Source organism: Psilocybe cubensis, chromosome 5, assembly GCF_017499595.1.
Source record: "Psilocybe cubensis strain MGC-MH-2018 chromosome 5, whole genome shotgun sequence".
Taxonomy (NCBI): domain Eukaryota; kingdom Fungi; phylum Basidiomycota; class Agaricomycetes; order Agaricales; family Agrocybaceae; genus Psilocybe; species Psilocybe cubensis.
Genome location: NC_063003.1, coordinates 2,298,193 through 2,320,791, shown reverse-complemented (window position 1 = coordinate 2,320,791; position 22,599 = coordinate 2,298,193). Strand labels below are relative to the sequence as shown.

At 44.2% G+C, this 22,599-nt stretch overlaps 8 protein-coding genes across 8 annotated transcripts; 2 read left to right on the top strand and 6 right to left on the bottom strand.

The window, feature by feature from the left end:
* Positions 1-119: 119 nt before the first annotated feature.
* On the bottom strand, positions 120-368 carry JR316_0006196 (uncharacterized protein; the record flags this gene model as incomplete). The annotated part of the gene is made up of 2 exons (XM_047891945.1): positions 120-299; positions 351-368. 2 exons carry the CDS (start codon positions 366-368, stop codon positions 120-122), a joined length of 198 nt encoding a protein of 65 aa, XP_047749294.1.
* A 3,341-nt stretch (positions 369-3,709) lies between these two features.
* Positions 3,710-4,758, top strand: JR316_0006195 (uncharacterized protein; the record flags this gene model as incomplete). The annotated part of the gene is made up of 4 exons (XM_047891944.1): positions 3,710-3,769; positions 3,911-4,031; positions 4,092-4,356; positions 4,413-4,758. The coding sequence occupies 4 exons, from the start codon at positions 3,710-3,712 to the stop codon at positions 4,756-4,758; spliced, it is 792 nt and encodes a 263-aa protein (XP_047749293.1).
* Positions 4,759-5,126: 368 nt separating this feature from the next.
* Positions 5,127-5,559, bottom strand: JR316_0006194 (uncharacterized protein; the record flags this gene model as incomplete). The annotated part of the gene is made up of 2 exons (XM_047891943.1): positions 5,127-5,157; positions 5,213-5,559. The coding sequence occupies 2 exons, from the start codon at positions 5,557-5,559 to the stop codon at positions 5,127-5,129; spliced, it is 378 nt and encodes a 125-aa protein (XP_047749292.1).
* Positions 5,560-8,364: 2,805 nt separating this feature from the next.
* Positions 8,365-9,576, bottom strand: JR316_0006193 (uncharacterized protein; the record flags this gene model as incomplete). The annotated part of the gene is made up of 4 exons (XM_047891942.1): positions 8,365-8,385; positions 8,453-8,827; positions 8,882-9,073; positions 9,124-9,576. The coding sequence occupies 4 exons, from the start codon at positions 9,574-9,576 to the stop codon at positions 8,365-8,367; spliced, it is 1,041 nt and encodes a 346-aa protein (XP_047749291.1).
* A 1,220-nt stretch (positions 9,577-10,796) lies between these two features.
* On the bottom strand, positions 10,797-13,062 carry JR316_0006192 (uncharacterized protein; the record flags this gene model as incomplete). The annotated part of the gene is made up of 8 exons (XM_047891941.1): positions 10,797-11,220; positions 11,280-11,359; positions 11,509-11,526; positions 11,610-11,858; positions 11,912-12,084; positions 12,137-12,241; positions 12,291-12,391; positions 12,440-13,062. The coding sequence occupies 8 exons, from the start codon at positions 13,060-13,062 to the stop codon at positions 10,797-10,799; spliced, it is 1,773 nt and encodes a 590-aa protein (XP_047749290.1).
* A 505-nt stretch (positions 13,063-13,567) lies between these two features.
* On the bottom strand, positions 13,568-14,128 carry JR316_0006191 (uncharacterized protein; the record flags this gene model as incomplete). Its single annotated transcript, XM_047891940.1, has 2 exons — positions 13,568-13,764; positions 13,804-14,128. The coding sequence occupies 2 exons, from the start codon at positions 14,126-14,128 to the stop codon at positions 13,568-13,570; spliced, it is 522 nt and encodes a 173-aa protein (XP_047749289.1).
* Positions 14,129-14,665: 537 nt separating this feature from the next.
* On the bottom strand, positions 14,666-15,062 carry JR316_0006190 (uncharacterized protein; the record flags this gene model as incomplete). The annotated part of the gene is made up of 2 exons (XM_047891939.1): positions 14,666-14,830; positions 14,892-15,062. The coding sequence occupies 2 exons, from the start codon at positions 15,060-15,062 to the stop codon at positions 14,666-14,668; spliced, it is 336 nt and encodes a 111-aa protein (XP_047749288.1).
* Positions 15,063-15,662: 600 nt separating this feature from the next.
* Positions 15,663-18,169, top strand: JR316_0006189 (uncharacterized protein; the record flags this gene model as incomplete). The annotated part of the gene is made up of 7 exons (XM_047891938.1): positions 15,663-15,665; positions 15,721-15,855; positions 15,914-16,159; positions 16,904-17,029; positions 17,097-17,555; positions 17,605-17,652; positions 17,705-18,169. The coding sequence occupies 7 exons, from the start codon at positions 15,663-15,665 to the stop codon at positions 18,167-18,169; spliced, it is 1,482 nt and encodes a 493-aa protein (XP_047749287.1).
* Between the last annotated feature and the right edge of the window lie 4,430 nt (positions 18,170-22,599).

Below are 22,599 nucleotides of genomic sequence, written 5' to 3'. Positions count from 1 at the left end.
ATAGCAGACAGGCGGTGAATTCAAACAGTCGAAGATAAACACGCGAGCCTTATGAGTTTTATCCGACTCAAGTCTCCTTTCTACGGCAAAGATATGCCGTGAAAGCATCCATCATCACCCTATGTGCAAATAATTAGGTCCAACAAGCCTTTCATCAACAATTGTACTTGCAGGACAGCTTCGATCGCTTTATTCAAGGGAGTTTCTTGTGTATTGCGAATAGGTTCGGCTGTCTTGACCTCGACTTCCCAAAGGGTGTCTGCGTGAGCTCGCACTGGTAATTCTGTGGCGGGATCAAGCTAGGGAGAAGATTGAGAAAAGAGTAAATTGACTTTGTGTATACAACGGACCTGTTCCTGCTGAGCCATAGTGATGAGTAGAGTGCCGCGTCGAAAAGCATATCCTCGTCTGGAAAACTGAGATTGGCGGCTAATGTAAAGAGATTAACCTCGGATCGGAGAGCAGGATGATTGGAACTGACACATAGCCCAACGCTGCAGCGAAACTCAACGCGTCTCCGACGACCTGACAAGTTGCCCAGGGCCTGACTGTTGCCTCTGTCAATCGCGAGCGATAAATGCGGTACCAGGGAGCATTTGATATTTCCACTCAAAAAAATGGCTTCAAGGCGGTCGCAAAATATTTCCAACAGAGGAGAGAATGAAATGAAACCAAAACCATTAGCATAGCCGTGGAAAAAAGACCGTATTTCTCAAAGCGCAGGGAGATGCAAGGACATACCCATTCTAGTATGGTCACAAACATATATACACCAGCTGGTACAGCAAAGAATCTTTGAGAAAAGTGTGGCTTATTCAAAGCTTTGTGCTCACCGATCCAGATAGAATTAATGTGTAGCGTCAACGGTCATATTATTGCGACCAGACCACTTTGTGATAATCCATGAAACGGTGAATAGACATTAGTTGTAACTTAACTCTGGAAAAGGAGTAACTTGTGAGTTAACACCCAAAAATTAACAGCAAGCAAGAAGACCTTGGTGTCAGGTCTGACGAGTAGAGAGCCAGATACCGAATACGGACATTTATTGAGTATGACCAAGCCCAAACTTTTCACGCATCGTGATCGCAACGTGCTATGTCCAAGATTTGAGGCTTCGAGTTTTTCATGTCAAGAAGGCAATGGTCACCTCAACCCATTCAACCACAAATTGGCATAGTACCTCATGACCCTCACATTAGATCAGGCGGAAGTCCTTGGGTTTGCGTTGTCGAGACAGTGGCTGCTGGCAGGTAAGTGGAAATAGTGACAATTCTTGAAAGATTTCCATAACGATAGGCAGGCACAAGACGTATTTGCCAGTTTGTCCTCTGATGAAGTTATGCCAGCGCATATTCGCAAGACATGTTGCTGGGAATCCCTCCATACGCCCGACACTACAACTTCGCCCACGTGGAGGCGTGAAGACGGTGAAAGCAAAGATCCTATGTAGGATTTCGATGAAGCTAGGCCGGCACGATATGTCGCTGGTTGAATCCCTCCAATTTCGCCCACATGGAGGCGTACAGACAGGCGAAAGCAATATATCCTAGGTAGGATTTCGATGAAGCTAGGCCGGCGCATGCTGGCAAACGTATTGCTGGTTGAATCTCTCCCCATACGCCCGACACCACAACTTTGCCCACGTGGAAGCGTACAGACAAGTGAAAGTAACGACTCCTATGTAGGATTTCGATGAAGCTAGGCCAGCGCATATTCGCAAGACGTTTGCTGGCCAGATGAATCCCTCCTCATGGGCCCGAAAGCCAAGGATCCTATGTAGAATTTCCATGAAGCTAGGCCGGCACATATTCCCAAGACGTGTTACTGATCGAATTTGCAAGACATTTGCTGGTCGAATCCCTGATCCTCATGGGCCCGAAAGCGATGAAGCTAGGCCGGTGCATATTCGCAAGACGTGTTGCTGATCAAATTTGGAAGACATTTGTTGGTTGAATCCCTTCTCATGGGCCCGAAAGCAAAAGATCCTATGTAGGATTTCGATGAAGCTACAACACGCCCGACACCACAACTTCGCCCATGTGGAGGCGTACAGACAGGTAAAAGAAATAAATCCTCCTCTATGATGATTGACCGAAGAAGATTTTGAACCTTCAGAACGCTTGTAAGAAGGTAGATTTAAAGTGCTGCTCTTGTTTAACGATGTACTAATTCAAATTTATCTCAATCATAATCCCGACAAAAGGTTAATCTGGGTGATTACTCACCATGTTTGCGTTCTTAAACTTTCCATGACCATGAGAATCCATTCCCTCCATAGGAGCGGGGAACTTGGGAAACGTGTTAAATCTGCAGGTTCGTATTTTTCGAGTTACGCCGTCCACGTTGCAGAGCGCTTCAGACGTAGCCGTCTCCATCTGGCCACAACTAGTCAACTCCAACAGAGCTCTGGCTTTCCGTGCCAAACTCTCCTTCTTAAGGCACCTCTTCGCGATGGTGAGTCTAACAAACCATTTTCATTAGAAGGCCAATTATCATAAAACTTGATACCCACCCATAGTACCATTCACGACATCCCACAAAGTCTTTTTCAAATTCTCCTCTTCTCTGCTTAAAAACCCCTTTGTAAGGACATCCCCGATTAGTTGTCCTTCACCCGCAACTGAAGAAGGGTTAGGAAACGCCAGGTAAGGCTTCTCCCCTGAGAGATGTGAGTACCATGAAGAGGCTTGAAGCCGAGAGGATATTTCGAGAGGCTTATAAGAGATTATGTTCAGGACTAGGCCTTGGTGGTAGAAGCCGGGAAGTCGGAGGCGATGTACGAAAAATAGATGAACATCGAAGGGCGGCGACTGGCAAGGGTGAAGAGGAAGAAGTAAAAGCTTGACCTCTGGGAGTTATAGTCCACTCGTAAGCTGATCTTGACCTTGATGTTAAACGTCGAGGTCTTGCAGGGGCCTTGCAGATCGTATCCGTCCGTGACAAGTCCATGATGTAGTAGGGTATCGAAGGTTCATAAGAATTAGAGATCGAGATCACATGGTTGGTGGGCAATGGGAGGCACATTCTTTTGTTGTACCAATCGTAACTTTGGTCCTGCTTTCCATCCTCCTGTCTTAGTTCAACTGTCCTGTAACTTCCTACTGGTCTAATTTTCTGGTTTCTGACGGGAAAACTGTTGTTGACTTAAATAACCCGTGGACAACGCATTTTCTAGCATTTATCCCGATAATGCAGCCAATATAAATCCAAGCCTAACCACTGTCACTACGCTATCGAGGGATCTGTGGTACATACGTTCAACGTAATCAACGCTGGTATGCTCAACGCTGGTACGCTCAATACTGGTATGCATGCGCATGCTGAACGCTTTCGTTTACCAACATCATCAACAGTGCATCTTTTCGGCACAAACTCCACGATTGAAGTCCGTATCGTCGAGCTTCCGTATTTTGGCTTCTGACTATACAGGCCTGTAGTGGTATGTTCTTATGACTTTCCTTGCGTATACAGCGATAACCGCCCGCCCGCCCCCGGTTCAGACAGATCTAGATTTATTGATGCTATATATTGAGATCTTTGGGACGCAGTGCTAATCCTGAATTGGTGATCCGTTATTCTAAAAGCCCGAGTCTTGTCGTATTTCGATCCTGCAATAAATACTCCAAGAAATTGTAACGGGACAGCGCCTGAAAAACGCCGTTCTCTGCGCTTGTTTGCCTTTCGGGATCATGTACTCATATAGTCCATGGGACCCACTTGTGTTTGGTTCCACGTGATCACAGTGTTGACCTCAGCATCGGTTCTGGTAAGTTCACCTTTCAAGTTCTAGGACTCTTCTTAAACAATTCCCTATCCAAAATCCCACTAATACCAACTCATAACCTGGTATATCATAATTTTCGCCATTTTTTCCTTATTTCGGGTGTTCTAACCTTTCATTTTCCAGATGTCTAATGCCACTATTCCCTCATCCATTCTACCTAACGATGGGCCGATTAATGGTGTGGAGAGTCCGTGGAGAGTGTTACGGATTTCGGATACTCCACCAACCATACAGGAACCTACAGGTATGCCTTGATGTCTGGAATGGTGAAGCCAAACTAACACACTTAACTATGGGCTGCCAGTAGCTTATCGTGAAATCAGGCAAATACTGGTTAACCACTCGACGACGAAGGGTATGACATTCAGAGAAGCAGATATATTGAGATCGTCGGTCCTCCACCACGCCTTATACCATATCGATAACATTCTTCTCAACGAAGAGCGGCACCTACGTCACCGGGCAATATCTCGTTTCCAAGCTTTTGGTTTGGAAGCGTTAAGTTTTGTAAGAGAATTGGCCATGGTTTCCCACTTAGAAACTGGCGTGGTGCCTTATTTGTTGGTCTTGTAAGTTTCTGAGCCTTTGGAATTCTCTGTTTTGACGTTATCTTTTTGGTCGATAGAGAAGCTGATCTCATTCACTTCCTGAATCTGTTTTCGAAGAGGCTGGACATTGACATCCATGATAAAGTGAAAGGCCTTTACGATAAGGCTTACATGGCCACCATCCAGGACCCGGATTTGACTGATGTGCACCCAATAAGGTTGATCACTGTGCAGGCTTTGGCCAATTATATGTATCATCGGCGTTTGGGAGTGGCAGAGGCAATTCGATTAACCCGTGGAGCCCTTGCTTCGATTCGGAAGGCTTTGAAGAGACACCCTTCGAAAGTTCAGCAGGCTATCTCGAACTACATAGCACCTCTCAACCATGATCTCCGCATTTGGGAGGCCAACAATGGTCATTAACAAACTTCCGAGAAAATATTGTAGTGTTTAGACCAATCTATGTCCAAGCCATGCAATCTTTGGTAGATAAGCGTTCCAATGTTAACCCATCTCTTACAAAATCGAGCTATCCTGACACCGAGACTAAAAATCGACTTCCTCTAACTACTCTGACTTTGCTGATGTTTTTCTATAACTCACACTGATCATTCATTGTATAATTCATGCTTAAGTTTGTCCCCGACAAGGCAAATCATTTAATAGAAATAAATAAATTTTATTAGTCTCGATAGTTTTAAATGAATAATTCTATGTATTTGGGCATTAGAAGCAAAGCTCTATTGTGGCCAAATTTGTGCAAGAAATACATAGTGGTAGCAAGCGAAACTTTATTGTCGTTGCATATGTGCAAGTAAATAGCTACCATCCAAGATTAGTTGATTATATTGGATACAATCTTTTTGGAGAAACTCACCTGTAGACCTCTCTGTCGTGCACAAAGTTGTAGACCTCATCGGTGGGTCTCACGTCGAATTGGATGTGGTCTGGATTATCTAACCACGTAGGCTCATACGAGTTCCTAGGTAGGCCACGAACGAAACGGGTGGGATCACCGGGTTTAGTGCTAGGCTCGCGTTCGCGTTGAGAAGATCCTTGCTTCAGGTTCGCATTTTTACGCATGGCCAGCCCCAACGCATCGATGGCGTGCAACCACTGAGTTACATTGGGGTGTCTCCAGGGGCAAAGATGTACTTTGAACCTATTGCCTTCAGAGTCAGATTCGTCGGACGACATGCCCCTATATCCCATCCTCAAAAACATTGCAATGTGTCGCCTGAGGTTAGGAAGAAGCCTAATTATGTGAGTGGTACCTACCATCTTTTTGATAAAACAATAGCAAGTGTTAGCACACTCTTTTTATAACTGTTGATGGTTTTATCACAAAGCAAAATAATGAGAAGACTGGTCTATTTCTCATAAGTTTACTTCGCTTTTTCAAAGCCTTTTTCATTAGATAATACCCTTCTTTCTCATTATCTTTAGGGCGCTTTTTCATTACCTTTTGATTAGATACTAGCCTGGTTATTTGATAAGATTGTTCTACATCAATATATCTTATCTTTGCTTGGTCATTTCTGATGCCATGCCATCAAATCAGGAACACTGTGGGTACTTCTAGGCCATGTCTATCAATCCATCAAAGCTATTATTAAATAAACTTTTCTCTCCTCGGCCCCTTGGTCTATAAATAGTGCTCATCCTATGCTACTTTTGTGCATTGCTGGCAATGGATTGGGCGCTTTTGGGGGCATTTCTGGACCGTTTCCCTTGGTGTTTTTTGGTAGACCTATAGTTTTAAAGTGTCCCAATCCGAATATGAAATCAGAATTGCAATATCTTTACTCATTATTGTGCAATTAAGCGTACGATGTTTTGATCAAAAAGCGCACCTTGAATAGCACCATCCAGGGGCTGGTATGCACCATTTTTACTATGCAATTATTTTTTATTTATAATAGACGGAGTACATGCCAAGTTTCAGATCAATTGGAGCAGTGGAACCTATTGAACTAGGATGTGCACCCTACCCCTCCTCCTACCCCTTGTACAAATGCCTTCCTGATCAGATAAATTTTTGCCCAACCAGGGCTGGGTAGGCGTCCATTATACCAATTTTTAGAGCCCAAAATCTTGGTGCAATTCTAAGATTTAAGGGTACTACCCCCCATCCTCTCCAGAATTTGTATATTTTATTATGGGGTAGAATGGCCATTTCCAGCACATATAGGTATGTAAATCTGCTCTATATAGTACCACAGACGCAATATATATCTTTGAAGCATTCAGAGTGAAGGGGAACACCTTGGTTATGAGGCTAATAAAAAGGTATTGGATGTACAACATAATATGACCATATCACCACTTATACTTCACCAAAATGCACATATCTTACATTCACAGATAGCTACTAAGGTCCTCTACATATTATATTCATACTGCCAAATGACCAGAACGCTTAACAAGATGGTACAAGAAGAAGAAGCATTGTTGTTCAAAAATGGAGGAAAAGCAAAATATGATGTAAAAGATAACACTTATAAAATACATAAACTATACGGCTGTGTAGCCCTAAATGACACCTATCTGTGGTATATAGACTCATGGGAATCCGATGAGTATGAGCTGAGATATGTCAAAATGTATCTCGGAGAAAGGCCAAAGAGGTGACCACAAACAAAGCATAAATAAAGGCCAATATCCATCCGGGTCTCTAATGGGTTCTTCAACACCTTTCTTTCCATATCTCAGCAACCACTGGTCCGATGCGCAACATCCTTGATGTTCTGGAAAGCTGCATTTTGAGGCTATACTATCCTGCTTTTATATTTCCTGATCATAATCATTTATATATGGTAAATGCGAAAATACTATGCATTTTGATGAAGAATGGTATTCCCTCTGCAGCATCTCCGCTAATGGACGGATCTTTTTGCAGCCTAAGAAAGATATTTAGGGGGCAACTATAGGTATCTGTAGACGTCAAGAATATGATTTATGACAATGTATTTGTAGAGATATGGCCTGATCAATAACCTACCATACCTATCCTCATACCCCCCCTTAAATCAGTATGTTCCCTTGTTGAAGAGGGCTTTCAAGGGTAAATTTTGGACTCTATGTACTGTTTGTAGTGGATCTACATGTCTTTCAATGGTCTGAGAGCCCATCCTATCCCATAATAAAATACACAAGTTCTGGAGGGAGTAGGGGGTAGTACCCTTAAATCTTAGAATTGCACCAAGATTTTGGGCTCTAAAAATTGGTATAATGGACGCCTACCCAGCCCTGGTTGGGCAAAAATTTATCTGATCAGGAAGGCATTTGTACAAGGGGTAGGAGGAGGGGTAGGGTGCACATCCTAGTTCAATAGGTTCCACTGCTCCAATTGATCTGAAACTTGGCATGTACTCCGTCTATTATAAATAAAAAATAATTGCATAGTAAAAATGGTGCATACCAGCCCCTGGATGGTGCTATTCAAGGTGCGCTTTTTGATCAAAACATCGTACGCTTAATTGCACAATAATGAGTAAAGATATTGCAATTCTGATTTCATATTCGGATTGGGACACTTTAAAACTATAGGTCTACCAAAAAACACCAAGGGAAACGGTCCAGAAATGCCCCCAAAAGCGCCCAATCCATTGCCAGCAATGCACAAAAGTAGCATAGGATGAGCACTATTTATAGACCAAGGGGCCGAGGAGAGAAAAGTTTATTTAATAATAGCTTTGATGGATTGATAGACATGGCCTAGAAGTACCCACAGTGTTCCTGATTTGATGGCATGGCATCAGAAATGACCAAGCAAAGATAAGATATATTGATGTAGAACAATCTTATCAAATAACCAGGCTAGTATCTAATCAAAAGGTAATGAAAAAGCGCCCTAAAGATAATGAGAAAGAAGGGTATTATCTAATGAAAAAGGCTTTGAAAAAGCGAAGTAAACTTATGAGAAATAGACCAGTCTTCTCATTATTTTGCTTTGTGATAAAACCATCAACAGTTATAAAAAGAGTGTGCTAACACTTGCTATTGTTTTATCATAAAAAGTGGTAGGGACTAGTGATTATGTCCAATCGTCTATGAAATTGCTGAAAATGATAATGGGTGAGCAGATAGTCTTCAAGTATGCAATTCAAGTACGTACACCTTGTCTTCGTTGGTCCCGCCTTCTTTTGGCTTTGCGATTTTCGTCCGCCGCAAGCGAGTTTAAACTGGCTTTGAGTGATTTAATGCGTACGAAGAATCCATCTTGTACTTCCGTAGCACTATACTTCATATGAGCAAATACTTGCATAAAATGCACAGTGAAGACCCTTGACGCAGATTGGTTCCATGGACTCTTGGGCGATCCTACAAGATCCACCTTAAATTGGGCAATGTCGCAACAAACAGGCCGCCTGCGGGGCGATGAAGCATTCCACCTGGCGACAAATGCATTCAGCTCAAGGGGAGACATAACATTTCTGCGAGCGAACGGCATGTCGCCCAGGAGCTTTTCAAGCTCCTTTCTGATCTGACGCTAGTAAACTGTATTAGTACAGGCTGCACAGCATAAAGTTGAATGAGATCGTACGGCGAGCATGTTCTTCTGAGCAGAACGTCTCCTCGGCCCTGTTGAGTGCTGTTGTTTCCGGAGTACTTCTGGTGCCGAAATTCTTTGCGCTTGTCCCTCCTTGATTGCACTAGCAATAGTCTTTAAGGTATCCGACATTTCTTGGATTGTCCGTTTCATTTCTTCTACATCATTCCTCAAATCTGAAATTTCCTAATGCTCGAATTAGTATTGCTAGGATAGTTAGAACGCGCTCGGCTTACCTCATCATCGGCCTCGTATCCATGATCGTTTCTCTCCCCGTCTTCGTCCTCCGTGTCGTATCCGCCTTTAAGTGGCTCATCCTCGGTTTCGACTCCCTCATCGTAATCTTCTTCTTCGAATGTGGTGGCGGCATAGTCCGAGTGATGGAAAAATTGATCAGCCTCAAGACGACGTTCATGGATAGCGCCTTGAAGTGGCTCATCCTCGTTTTCAGGTCCCTCATCGTAATCTTCTTCTTCGAATGTGGTGGCGGCATAGTCCGAATGATGGAAAGAATTATCGGCCTCAGGACGACGTTCATCGATAGAAGGTGCGTAACTGATGGATCTGGATGAAGAAATATCAGAAAAATCGGCATTTCCATCATAGTTATAGAGATTGTTGAGCCACGATTGTGTACTGCTGTTCGAATTCAATGAGACTGTTGGTCGAGGGGGGGTGCTCAGAAGCATGGTTTGATCGCGCTGATGATAGTCAACCGGGTAGCTCCGTTGATGTGGAAAATGAAATTCCCGTCCAAAACTCCCAACTCCGGAAGATGGCGAAAAAACCGCAGACAGGTACCCATCGTCCGAGAACTCAGACACTGTACATGTTGTGGAAAGTGGGGGCGGCGTTGCGTTTGAGGGTATAGAGTCTGGGTGTATAGAATATTTAATCAGTGGCATTGTCAGAAAAATGGACGATGGACATGCTAGCATAGTGGGGTCGGGCGGGCATCGATGTCTGGCTGGAACTTCTTGAACGCATCATTGTCGGCATGGCGCTGGCATAAGTTTCAATTATTTCCGCAAATTTACGTACTACATATATATATAGCTCGGGCGCCTATAATATTGATATTAATATTCCAGTTGTACCTTGTGGATTTTCTTCGGACGAAGTAGTACACATACGTAACTTGTTGCTCCTTTGATGCGGAGCACTTGTACACTGGGTACATGGACACATAAGATTAATTAACTGGTTGTCGTTGGCAACGCAAAAATTACTTTCAGGTATGGATAAAAGTTCTTGCATTGAAGGAGCCATATATATGTAACAATATTGATCGCGAGTAACTAAAAGATATTAGCCAATGAAACTTGAAGCGTGTGCAGATTGAATGGATCAAAATTCGCATCCATTTCATATCACGGTGGGTACTGCGTAGAATTCGAATCAAACTGTTGGATGTCTGACTACAGGTACTAATTATATCCTCAAAAGGTGGAAATGAAAAATTGGAACTATGGGTGGCCTCAACGAACGTTTGAGGCGAGAAAGAATTCAGACCTAGAAACAATAAGTTGATGGATATTCTTTTTTGCGGGTTCTGTACTACTCCTCTCTTGCCTGAACGGCATTCTCCATTCTCCACACATTCATCATCGGCCTCCGCTTCGGTTTCAGCAAAAATTCTGAACATATCAGAGTACATCAAAAACCTCATATAGGGTTATGAGTGATGATTTCTGGTTACACCGAATACACTGCGGTCCTGCTCACAAATCGCTCATATATTTGACTTACGGCTCCATACTAATATCTTTGAGTTGCAGACAATGCTAAAGTTGGAAGTAAACAAGCTCTCCGTGTAAATTTATTGAACTATATTCGGCATGCTTCGACAAAAATTGGGGAGATTTGTCTATGAAATTAGAGGACCGAAGCATAAGAATGATTCTATTCGTCAGGGGCACTCTACCTCGTCTTCGGAGTCCTCAAGGACAATCTCGACCCTCGCTTCACCATGAGTACCTTCTTCAACTTCCTCAGCCCCTAACTCGGCTTCGGCTTCGTCGTCAGATTCTACCTTGACTGCTTGAACTTCCCAAGCTCTCAGCCAAGAATCAGGTTTTGGTTCATCGAAATATCCCAACTCATCTATATCTTTGACGGTAAGCGGCCTAAAGTCGTCTTCATGTTCTTCAAATGTTCGGGAGTTCTCCCATATCTGTTGCAACGACCGGTGGTAAACTTCATCGTCCCTGGTGGCATCCATTTCATTGCGGTCTTCATCCTCAGTGAAATAGAGCCCGTGAGTCCAATCCGCCGTGGTCTCCGGGCGGAAGCTCCCTGTCAATAATTGCTGGCCAGGATTGTTTGTTATAAAGCTGTAGTAGATGTGATGGTACTAAGTAGATTGTCAATATCTCCTGGTATTTCCACTCACGAAACATGTCCTCGAATGAAAACAAATTTTTCCGACTCAATTAGCTGTTCTTCATCTTCTGTTTCTGGCTTCGGACAATTCTACGATTATATAATTTAGGGGAACGTAAATGAGGCGATAAGCGGACACCCACAAAGCAACAACTGCTAAAAAGACAGTGCAACATATGGCCAGTAGATGCTCCATGACGATGTAGACGACGATTGGGATCCCTGTGAGTATTGTAAACATTGTTCATCTTCATGTCCTGTATAAATAAATTATATACATTAATTGTTTCCATCTGCTATTGTGAGGCTCACGTACAATCCTATGCACCAACTTAATCACCCTGTCGGCATTCCAATTCTTTCCAAAAGGTATCTTGACCCACGAGAAATCGTAGTTACTGGCCAATAAACGGTCCACTGGGTCGTAGTCTTCAGGCCATAAATGAGGCTCCTTCCTGAGATAATTTTTTGATGCCCAGTTTTTGCGTACGAAGATCTTATGGTAGTAGTCAGGGTCGTCGCGGCGCTTTTCAAGCACCACGAGACATGGGAGACCTAGAGGTATGCGGTCCAGCGACTTATTATATACCTGAAATGAAGGGATGTATAACTGATATCTAGTTTCATAGAGCGCTAACTTACAAAAGATGGGTCGATCAAATCACGACGCAGGAAAGGAATATATATCTCCATCCCTCTCTCAGAGTACTTCACCAGCCGTATCTCGTATGACGGTGACCTTCTGCTCAAATCAACGGTATTGCATTGACGTATCAAGGAAGCAAGAGCTCGACAATTAAGCCAGACTCGGTCGCCTGGTGCAGAACAAGTTAGTTCAAGTTACATCAAATTTATGAGGTCACTGACCGTTGTAGAGCATGCAAGATGAGTCAATGTCAAATCCAGCCAAAATCTCAGCCGGAGACGCGTAAAGTCTAAGGATGATTTGCACTGGGCGGTGAGGCCATGCAGCTATATGATTTCCATTTAGTAACAATCAGCAAACGATAGGCTATTTTACTTGCTATAGATCGTGATGGTGTTAGCCTTTCGTATGCAGATCGATCGATGAGGAATGGCAGCCCGGATGTCGTCGTAAATTTCGAGCATTCGACGTTTCGCCTGTGGGACAATTTGAACGTAGCCTTTACTAAAAACAGAAAACAAAACAAAGAGATGCTTACGGCCAAGGGAGTGAGTCCATAAAGAAACACGTCGACGTCGGAACTTTTATACGCGTTGGAGTTGAACAAGGTGTTCAAAGCCACATTATCCATGTCATCAGGCTGGGCTCCAAGACAAGCAAGGATAGAGCCCCCGGCGACCACGACATTATTCCAATGGCGCATTTTCATAAAGGCGTGTCCCGTAAAGAGAATAAAGTTGGCCTTGAAGGTATCTAAATCGTTTACGATGCAACTAACGCCCTTTCTGCGACGCAGGTGAAAAGGCAAAGGAAACATATAATGCCTTGGGAAAAAGGAAGTTCGTGTTCGACCTTCAGGTGTTATAGTCTGATGACCGACAACCATGCTTCCAAGAGATATACTTCCAGTAGACCTGGGCCATGTCCTCCTGGCAGAAATCGGTGTAGCGAATGCATCAATGAGGCCAACGTATGGATCTCTGAGCACAGGATGATCAGGTTGAACCACAAAAAGGGTTCGTAGAGCGAGTTCAGCGTCGAGGGCGGGAGCGAGCAAGGCATTTATAGCCCTTTGTCCAGGGGAATCCCAAGAGAGGGATGTGAGACCAGAGATGAAATCTCTGGTCACCTGAGCGACATTGGCCATTGAGATGAGAAAATGTGTTGTTCGAATTTTGTGAGATACCTTCAATATATGTACGATTCGGAGGTCAAAGACACACCCCAAAGAACTCCGTGGTGATAAATTTTGAAAATTTGCCTACATACGATGCGGTGTAACTACTGTGATTGGTATTATTGACCCCACTTCCCTCCGCGGAGGGGACTCGGAGACATAGTTGCTTGGGCCATGGTTCCAGACAATGTACAGATACACACTCCTGCCGTGGTCGGTGTTCCGCCATCTTGCATTGTAGTTGATTCCAGCTTTGGCATAATCGTTGACGGTGTTGAGAACCACATAAAAAGCATAGCTAGCATTGCAGCTGTCCAAGCCAACGCCATGGCGCCCACAAAAGATGATGCCTTCCCAGTTGCAATTTTGATCAATGCCTTGCAGAAAGGTAATTGAGCCCACAATCTCTCAATACCTCCTTGTGTGTGTCGGCCGAGTTCCTATCTCATGGTCAATACCAAAACGATCGACACATTTAAAAATGTAGACTGACCACAGAATCGAATTCCGAGGAGTCTCGAGTACTAGTAACAGGCGAGTTGGAGATGCGACCAATATGAACATCAGCATGATAGTGGGGTCTGACACCGGACGCAGCCAAGGAAGAAGGGATAACGGCTAGGATATGCGGTTGATGGCCAATAAGTCCATATGCTATCGTCTGTATTGGACCTATGAGAAGTTGAGCTATAGTTTTCTAGATCCACGGACATCGAAACACTTCACCTTTGGGTCCGTCACCGTCTATGGTGAAGGTTTTAACACTGTCGGTCATGCCATACGTGATAAAGCCGACATAGCCGTTGGAATGTCCGAAGGCAACAGTTTCATCGTCGATAAAAGTTATATCAGCGATGAACTTTCTCTGATGAGGTACAGGTCCCGGTACGTTGATAGGCGTTGTAGAGATATGTTTTCGGTACGATGTGGAGTAAAAATCGACTTCATTGTTCAAATTAAGAACAGCAATACGCTCCCCTGAAGGTAAGATAGCCGCCGAGGCAACCCTGTTGCCAATTTCTGTTACATTAGCCATGGTTATAAGTCTGAGATGTTATATTGGGGTCACCGACCAAGTTTCGGGTTTAATTGGAATGTGCCAAGTTTCATTATAGTGGGAGGTGGAGAACGCTCTGATATAAATTACTGCATCAGCAAACGGAAACATAACGCGAGGGTCGGAGGGCCCAAAATAAGGCTCACATCATTCCTCGCTTCCCAAAAAATGATATAATGATTGTATCATCTGGTAGAAAAAAAATGCCCCTAGGGAGATGATAATCAGTGAAAGAGCACACAGTATCGACCGTGCTAATTTCAAGGTCCATAAGGGTCCCAATGTCATCTCGCTCTAAGGATCCACCATCAGCATCGATACAAGACAAAGACGATGAAACACTTACGGGGAAATGGGTCTGCAACAACGGATACCGTGCGTCCATAGGCAATGACCAATTTTCGTCCATTGGGGGATAGTTGGAGCAAATGTATGAACCCCGGAACCACAGAGCGAGAAATTTCGTCAACCTTGGGGAACTCATGATCAGTTGGGATGTTGTATAAAAAAGTTGCATCAACATGCCTCGCTAGGTTTAACTGCGATTTTGTAAATGTTGCCATTGGCTGACCCAGAAAAAAGGGTAGCATGCTCTGTAGGGTGCCAAACGATAGTTCGAACAGCCGCCCCAGTCAGATAAACGCTTGCACGTGTCCAGTTGTTTCCAACAAGGGCCTTAATCTATAATCCCACGATGTGGTCAGTCGTGGCACCAGTATCACAAGCTATAATCAACGTTTACCTCTAAAGCACCATCATCGTTTCCAATAGCCAGGAATTTTCCATCGGGTGAGAGTTCCATACTGAAAATTGAGTTCATCCCATAAGCATTAACAGTAGCCACCTTTCGGATGCGCGATTGGCCGTGGAATACATGACTGCGAGTTGATGAATAAGACGAGTTTTCAGCCATGTAATAACGATTGTGGAAAAATGGGATGATGACAGAAATAATCGGTAGTAGGCTTTTAAGCTGTCGTACACGATTAATTTTGTATGGCACCTTCTAGGAGCCGACACTTCGACTTGTTAGTGCCAGATAGGGAGTAAGTTACGGATAACTTGCGAAGAAATTTGAAAAAAAGGTCGGGCGACCGCCGACCACTGCGACTCAGAGTAAATGCCTTGATCGGCCACCATCATGTGTAAGTCATGTTGGTTGCAATTTCTTCCACTGTGATAATTTTATCCCGATCAATGCAAAAGACTGGACCCAAGTGCATTGTATTTTTTCTCAATTTTAGTCCAGCATTGATGAAATAGACCGGTGACGAGTACCGACATCTCAAAACAAGATAAAGATATGTCGGGGAGAAAGGCAGATACCGTGCCGCGCGTCCGAAATGAAGTCGCTGGTGGCTGGTTCTAAACTGCGACCGACAGAGGAAATGCATGTATGTACAATCCATGCCATTGCTATATAACACGGTCAACCGGTCTCTGACTTGACCAGCCCACAGCATCCAGCCAACCAAACTCTAGCAGAACTAACATCTACCTTTCGACAGTCTTCATGGTGTGTTAAGTTTCGTCTTTCAGCACAAATTAATTAATTAACTCTACGTGACCAGCTCACTCGACACGAAACCGAGATTCTAACTGTTTCTGCCTCCACCGAAACTCCTGCTGGGCAACAAACCGAGATCGTAACTTTTGCACTTTCATCCCAGAGTACAACCAGCCGCCGGAGCCGCCAAACCGGTAATGTAAGATGAAGTTATAATAAATCGAATTCATACTCACAATTGACCATTGAATCAATAGCGTTTTCCGGTGCTAGGATACACTTACTACACCATGTCGTTCTCCAGCAACCCAGTCATGCGCACGTTCATCGCGACAACAAATTCAGCCTTTCCTGATAGAATACCGCAAATCAATGTGTCCGAGAAGTTCAGTAACCCAAACAAGGTGGCTGTCAAGTCTGCCATGGTCTCCGTCGGCCAGCATCGTTATCTCCTAGTTGGATACTTCGATCCTGCTATGCCTCCAAATCTTAAACTGAGGGAGGTATTTCCCTACTTCTCATGGCATGGAGAGCTGGTTGTATTTTCTCTGGGAAGACGTGTTGCATTGTTATCGCGACCAACAGGACCCAAAGCACTTATTAACAAGGCTATTTCAATGTGAGTTAGATGCGTCTAGATCCATGGGTGACATTGATGATAATTTAAAAAAATATTGCAGTTATATCGGGGCCTTTGTAGAGGCACACGTGGCCAATCAAGAATGTTCTAACTATCTTGATTTACCTTATGTCGCCCAATCCATCCACGTCCTGTAGATGATGTAACCTACACTGTGAATATAAATATGTGATCACTTACTTCATGATGAATACGGTACTACATATTATACTTATAGATACGCCGCTGGCCGGACTTGCTAACATACAAAGACGGACGTAGCCACCAAATTATCCGACTTTGATATATTACTGGAAGCCATGGGCAGGTATTGTCGGCCAGGTGCATAATTATTCGAAGCCGCCTTTTCGAGTATAAAACTTAGTCACCAATATTCTTATATCAAGAGTGGAAATGGGGGCCTACCGTAATATTATTGGCCGTAAAGGCCCTTACCCTGGATTTGCACCTTATAAGGAAACATTATTACTATCATTGCAATTGATGCTGTCCCAAATGTTGCCATCAATTTTAAAATTGGATCAAAAGTTTACGGGAACCGTCTTGATATTTAATTTGCTACTCAGCTTTGAATATTCAAAGAGCGATGCTATATATATATATATAGATTACGATCATCGAAACTGAGACCGGAGCACACCACACGATGGACCCAGATACTCCAGCTCCTCAAAATCTTCCCCTCTCCTCGCGCCCTGCTTTCAGGCAAATGCCACAATATCCATTAATTGACGTGAGCGATGGGTTTCAGAAATGATACCAATGTAATAATCGTACTGAGATGCCACCGATCCATCTAGATCCTGACTTACGACTTTGCAGACTGGCTACGCAATACTGAAGAGCATAACAACCTAGAAAATCAGTGCGTCGGTTTGTTGTTGTATGGCAGAGTGCTAAATCAGTCCAGCGTCCAGCCCTCCCAGTCCCGTGAAGACGCCGAAAGAGCCAATCAAACCGAACCGGAAACGAGACAACGACCGGAGGGAACTAGTACTCCACAGGAGCAGGTAGAGGTGCCGCAGGTACCCAGAGCAGATGAAGAAGAAAGGAGGGCAGGAGAAAAAGAGAGAGAGAGCCGTGAAGAGGTATCGATCCGACGTCCGCCCAACACCGTGGAAACAGATATCGAGCCAAAGTCGGAAAGTGAAAGTGACGCCGCAGGTCCCTCTATTTCCCTTGCATTGGATAATCGAAGGCGAAAGAAGTCATCTACTATCTCTAGCAGGAACCCACGTTCATCTTCGGCGGGACCCTCTGTAAGTTCCTTACCTCTTTGTGAACCCGGCCATTAATAAAGTGTTGTAGAGGTCGAACGCACATCGAACTTCGTCAACCGCCTCTCCTTCAGGTCATGTAAGTGGTGTTCATTCTTGACCATCTGACCAAATTTGAATCATTTCTGTAGTCTCGCTCAGATTCAACAGAGGAAAGGTTGCGTTTGATCAAAACCATGACTTCCACGATTGGTACCTTCAAATCCAAAGGGGAAACCGTCCAGTATCGACTGATCACTTGTCATTCGCCTGACAAGCTTTCGAATGTACCCAGTTTTCTTCTGCCAAACCCCAATCCTGGTGACGTTATCACCCACAGGATTCCAAACGCCCAATCCTTTGAAGATGCACAGTTATGGCTTTACATTGACAATGAACAAGGATGGGTAGATCAAGATGGCATTTATGGTTTTTGGGAAACTCCTATTCTGCATCCCCTGTGTGCAGACCATTGTCTACGCTCAAAAGAAGGCAAACCCACTTGGAACACCAGGACTACATGGGATAAATACCGCAAAGACCACAATGTCCACCTTTTATCTGAACGCTTGGCTTCAGAAGCCCTTTCTGCCATTGAGAGCCTTGCGGCTGACTGAAGGGAAAGGATGTGGCTGTCCGGAACCTAGCTAATATGGTGCGTTAGCAGACATGAGCGACAAGAATCACTGACTGAAAAGGGAACGTCTAGGACAACATCTCTTCCCATCCCTATGTACTTTTTGACTTCGAATTTATCATTTTCTGGAGGTTTAGAAAACTAGAAAAATTGAATTGAATGGGCGTTTATAAAATTCAAAATCGTTACCTCGGCAACCCACGCGCATTGGTCTGCCATATATAACTCTGACTACTTTGATTGTACTAAAGCAAAGACATTGCCCCAGACCAAAACACCAACCTGACGACATAGCTCTGAAGTATGGATGACTTGGTTATAACTAGGCATGATGTTTAAATTTGAACACTTACGCTATGTCCAGGTAATTATAAAGTAGACAAGTAGTTATAATTAAAGGACCAGTCCACGACTCACGTGATATATGGCGTGCCGCGTGTCTATTTATTTCAACGAGGCAGTGAACTCGAAAATTCGAATGATTGATTAGGGCTACTGGCATACTGACATACTCGATTCAAAAGGCAGGTCATCGTTACATAGACAGACATCACTACACGGCTGCTCACGGATCAAGAAAGATGCAAGGCTGTCTGGATTTTTGGCAGCTTTGGCATGCGTCCTGCCACTCAAAAAGCATGCACTGAAATTTGGAGCATCATTATCAAGGCAATCATATGTTAGGAGATATACTTACTTTGTGAAACTTTCCACTGCAGTTGGTGCAAGGGGCAGTCAAAATGTGCCTTGGTGCTCCCGGGTTAAACAGATAGCACAGATGTCCATTTTGTTTGCATGACTCGCAAAGTATGTTTCCTTCAAAGAGTTCACACTGTATAATGTACAAGGAATGAGGAGTGAGATATAGAAGGGCGGCTCTAAATACATACCCGAATACCCATTCGTTTACATCCTGGACATGGTGGAGCATCAATTCGACGTAGATAGTAAATGGCTCTCCTCAGGACGTCGAGAGAGAGCATTGATTGATGATCAACGCGAAAGTGGATATCGAATTTGAAACACACAGAACCTGATGCCCACTGAGAATTTGGAATTGGGCCGTGGTTTGACTCCATGTATCGGATGGGAAACAATACGTCGATATTTGGAACTTTGGCCTGCTTGTCTTGATAAACAACGAGTTCGAAAAACCCCTCCAACGCTTCTCCTTTCCAACGCACTGTTTGGACGCCCTCGGTTTGGCCAGACGTAGCAGTCTGGCAATCACGAATCGGCATAATGAATTCGTTCTTGGTGGAACTGGGCCCCATTTGAAAAAAATTCGAGATGCGATGAAGAAATATGTCCAGTCCCTCCAAATCAAGAGTGTCGGAGAATGGGGCATGGAGGGTGACGTTGTACTTTTTACGTTCCTTACTCGTGAGGCAGATGTAGGCAGTTGGCTGCGGCATGAGAGGAAAGCTCGATAGGGTGCAAAGGTGTCTGCATTCAACGAGGAATGGGTAGTTGCGTAAAGTTGAGAAAATCAAATAGCCAACTGGCAGCACGTGTTGTCCGAACGCAAGGGCCAGCGTTTGTTCGAGGATATGCCAGACGATCTCGACATGTGCATAATGGACGATCTTTGCATGTGTGCATCGGGCCGAATATTGGACATGGCGTACGACCCTGAAAAAGGCGCATATAAGCGCTGGAAATGTGAAAGTTCAGGATTTACACCATATGAATGGTAACTAACTATAACATTGGATTCTGGCGAGATGAGGCTAACAAAACACAATCTTTCTGGCTGGTTTAGTGAACGGCAGAGCCTGGTAACCATAGATAATTAGATACTATATATGAAAGATCAAAGCCAATGACTTACATTAAACAAACCCAAATCACCCAGAGAGCTCTAAGACGATATCCTGGAAGAATGATGACATGCGCCCGGGGAGAAAAAGGGCATGGAATGGGTGACACTGTTTACGGGAGAACTAGTATAAGGAGGGGAAAGCCTGATGATAACTTGCGGTAAGTCAATGAAGATTCGATGTAGCGGGTTTCGTTGTAGTCGAGGAACATGGTTCAAAAGTAATCATGGAACAATGGGATTAGACAGGATTTCTTCCTGCAAGTAGCCACCCTACGCCGGTTTGTCACCATAAATTGGGAGTGGGTGGGTTGTGAGGAACTGTGCTGGGGTTGTGACTGCAAGTAGCTGATTGCAAGTAGCGCGCCTAGAGCAACAGAGATAGAACCAAGAGTCAGAAAACCAACCAAAACGGGAGAGCGATTCCCAGCAGAGACACTGAGTCCACTCACTCTGCCGTCTATGCTGAAGCCTGAAGTGGTCGGTGGAGAAGTGGAGGAGTGACTTTGATTTCGGGCACAAGAGGAGGCGGGTGGAAAGAGGTACGCTTGTAAGCAGTGACTAGCGGTTGTGCGTCAGTGATCCTAGGCGGCTAATGAGTAGACCAGAATTACATGGAAAAACTCTAGATATGTGCAGCCAAACATACCGAGGACGGTGGAACTTGTTGAGGTAGAAAGAGAAGACCGAAATTTTAGCTTGGGAATCAAGAAACATATGTAGTCGACGTTGAGAGGGACAAGGTTATTTTAATAGTCATAAAATGGATCCATACGTGGCGTATATAATATACAGAGAATAGCACAGTATCATGGAAGTGGCACATAGAACGCGAAAGGGAGACCTGTGAATCATCACCTAACCCGGCATGTGATCAGTTCATGGTTGCATCCTTCCTTCAGTCCCTTATCCAGTTCATTTCTACCTCGCTTCGAACCGTCCTACTGCTGCTTCAGAGATCATCGATTAGCGTTTCGGATCCCCGCAAAGATTTATTTTACCAGCGCCCATCGCCTTTAAATTTGCAAACGACTTGGCAAGGAGCCGACAATCTATCCACCGTTTTTCCAGCAATCCTTTCTTAAACAAAATACAACGATTAACCTACCGATTAGCCAGGTTCTTTGAGTTCGCACTTCCAATAGTTATTTGAAAGGCTGATGAAGGGGCACTTGGTGTAACGAGGGAGTTTTGGTGCGGCGAAATAATAGAAACCGTATTTGGTGAGTGTCAAGCTGTCGGTAATAGGCATGCACATCTCACCAAATGAATCTTTCGACAGTGTGGCGTGCACCAGCTACCCAACCCCTCTTTGCTCGATGAATGCCCTTGGAGTTTTAGTGGGCGACTGCAGTCTGTCGACAGTACGAAACACGGGGGGGCCGCATTTTCTTCCAAGGTCAATACATTCAAATCCAGAAGCCGACCACCTGCATATGCAAAAATACAACGCCTTGGTCCAAATAATTGCATTATGGAATCCCCTTATTCGACCAAGAATGAATAAAATCCCCGTCAAGGTTGCTGTGTAGAATGTGAATACAGTGAGTCATTATAATAAACGCCAGCCAAAAAAGTCACTCACCTTGATTCAAATTTAAGGATAGGCGGCGATCTTTGGAAGGTTTTAAACAAGGCATACCCAACCGAAACCAAGCCAACTTGAATAAATGGCGAGTAGTATTCCAATATTAATGACATGCTCTGTACAAGCGGCAAGCATTCTAATGCCCTGACTTTATTTTCTCTTGCAGATGTCACATCGAATGAAGTCGGTCTCAAATAACGAACGCAGGATGATAGACCCACAATTTCGGACATTTTGCTTGCCCTTTGCGCCCAGATTTTAACGAATGCCATCCCCAAGAGTGTACATAACATATGCAACGAATTCTCTCTTTTGCCTTTGTACATCTCCTCAAGTGAAGTGTTGCTCGGACTCTGCTGACCTCGTTCTATAGGTTGTTAGCGCATGGAAAACATAGTAACACGCTCGATGTACCTGGTAGCTTGGCGCTTGTGACATTGTGAGTTTTTTCGATGTATGTGCTAAATGACGTTGGAAACTGCTGACTAGATGGGCTACGTAGATGAGAATGGGTTAGGCAGGGCAAACAAGTTCGTCTGGAGGACCGATGAGATAACGAACTGGCATCTATGGTCCAATTAGTGGTAGGTTTCCATTCAGATCATCTTTCTTTTATCTTCTGCTCACCATTTCTGTAGTTACGTTAAACCAAACACATGTTGAAGCGGGGCAATGTGGGAGCCCAGAAGCAATGTTGCTGTCGGCGCTGGCAGCCTTGTCACCGACCGCAACGTGTTCATTCTCTTACCACCAGCTGAATTTTGCTTGCATCGCAGTATGAACCTAACCTATGGTATGTTTTCAGCAAGCCTTCCAAGCTTATAATTGATTTTTGACGTATCTCCTCTGTAAGCCGTGCTTCTTTCCGTACATTGTCTCGCTATTGCGACGGCGGTGTTTCGAACGGTTTGGAGTTATGCTTCTTTCTCCGCAGATGACTGCCTAGCTGTCGCTGCAGGTGTGGTTGAAGTCGTTCAATTGGTATTGTTGGTGTTCGATTGTC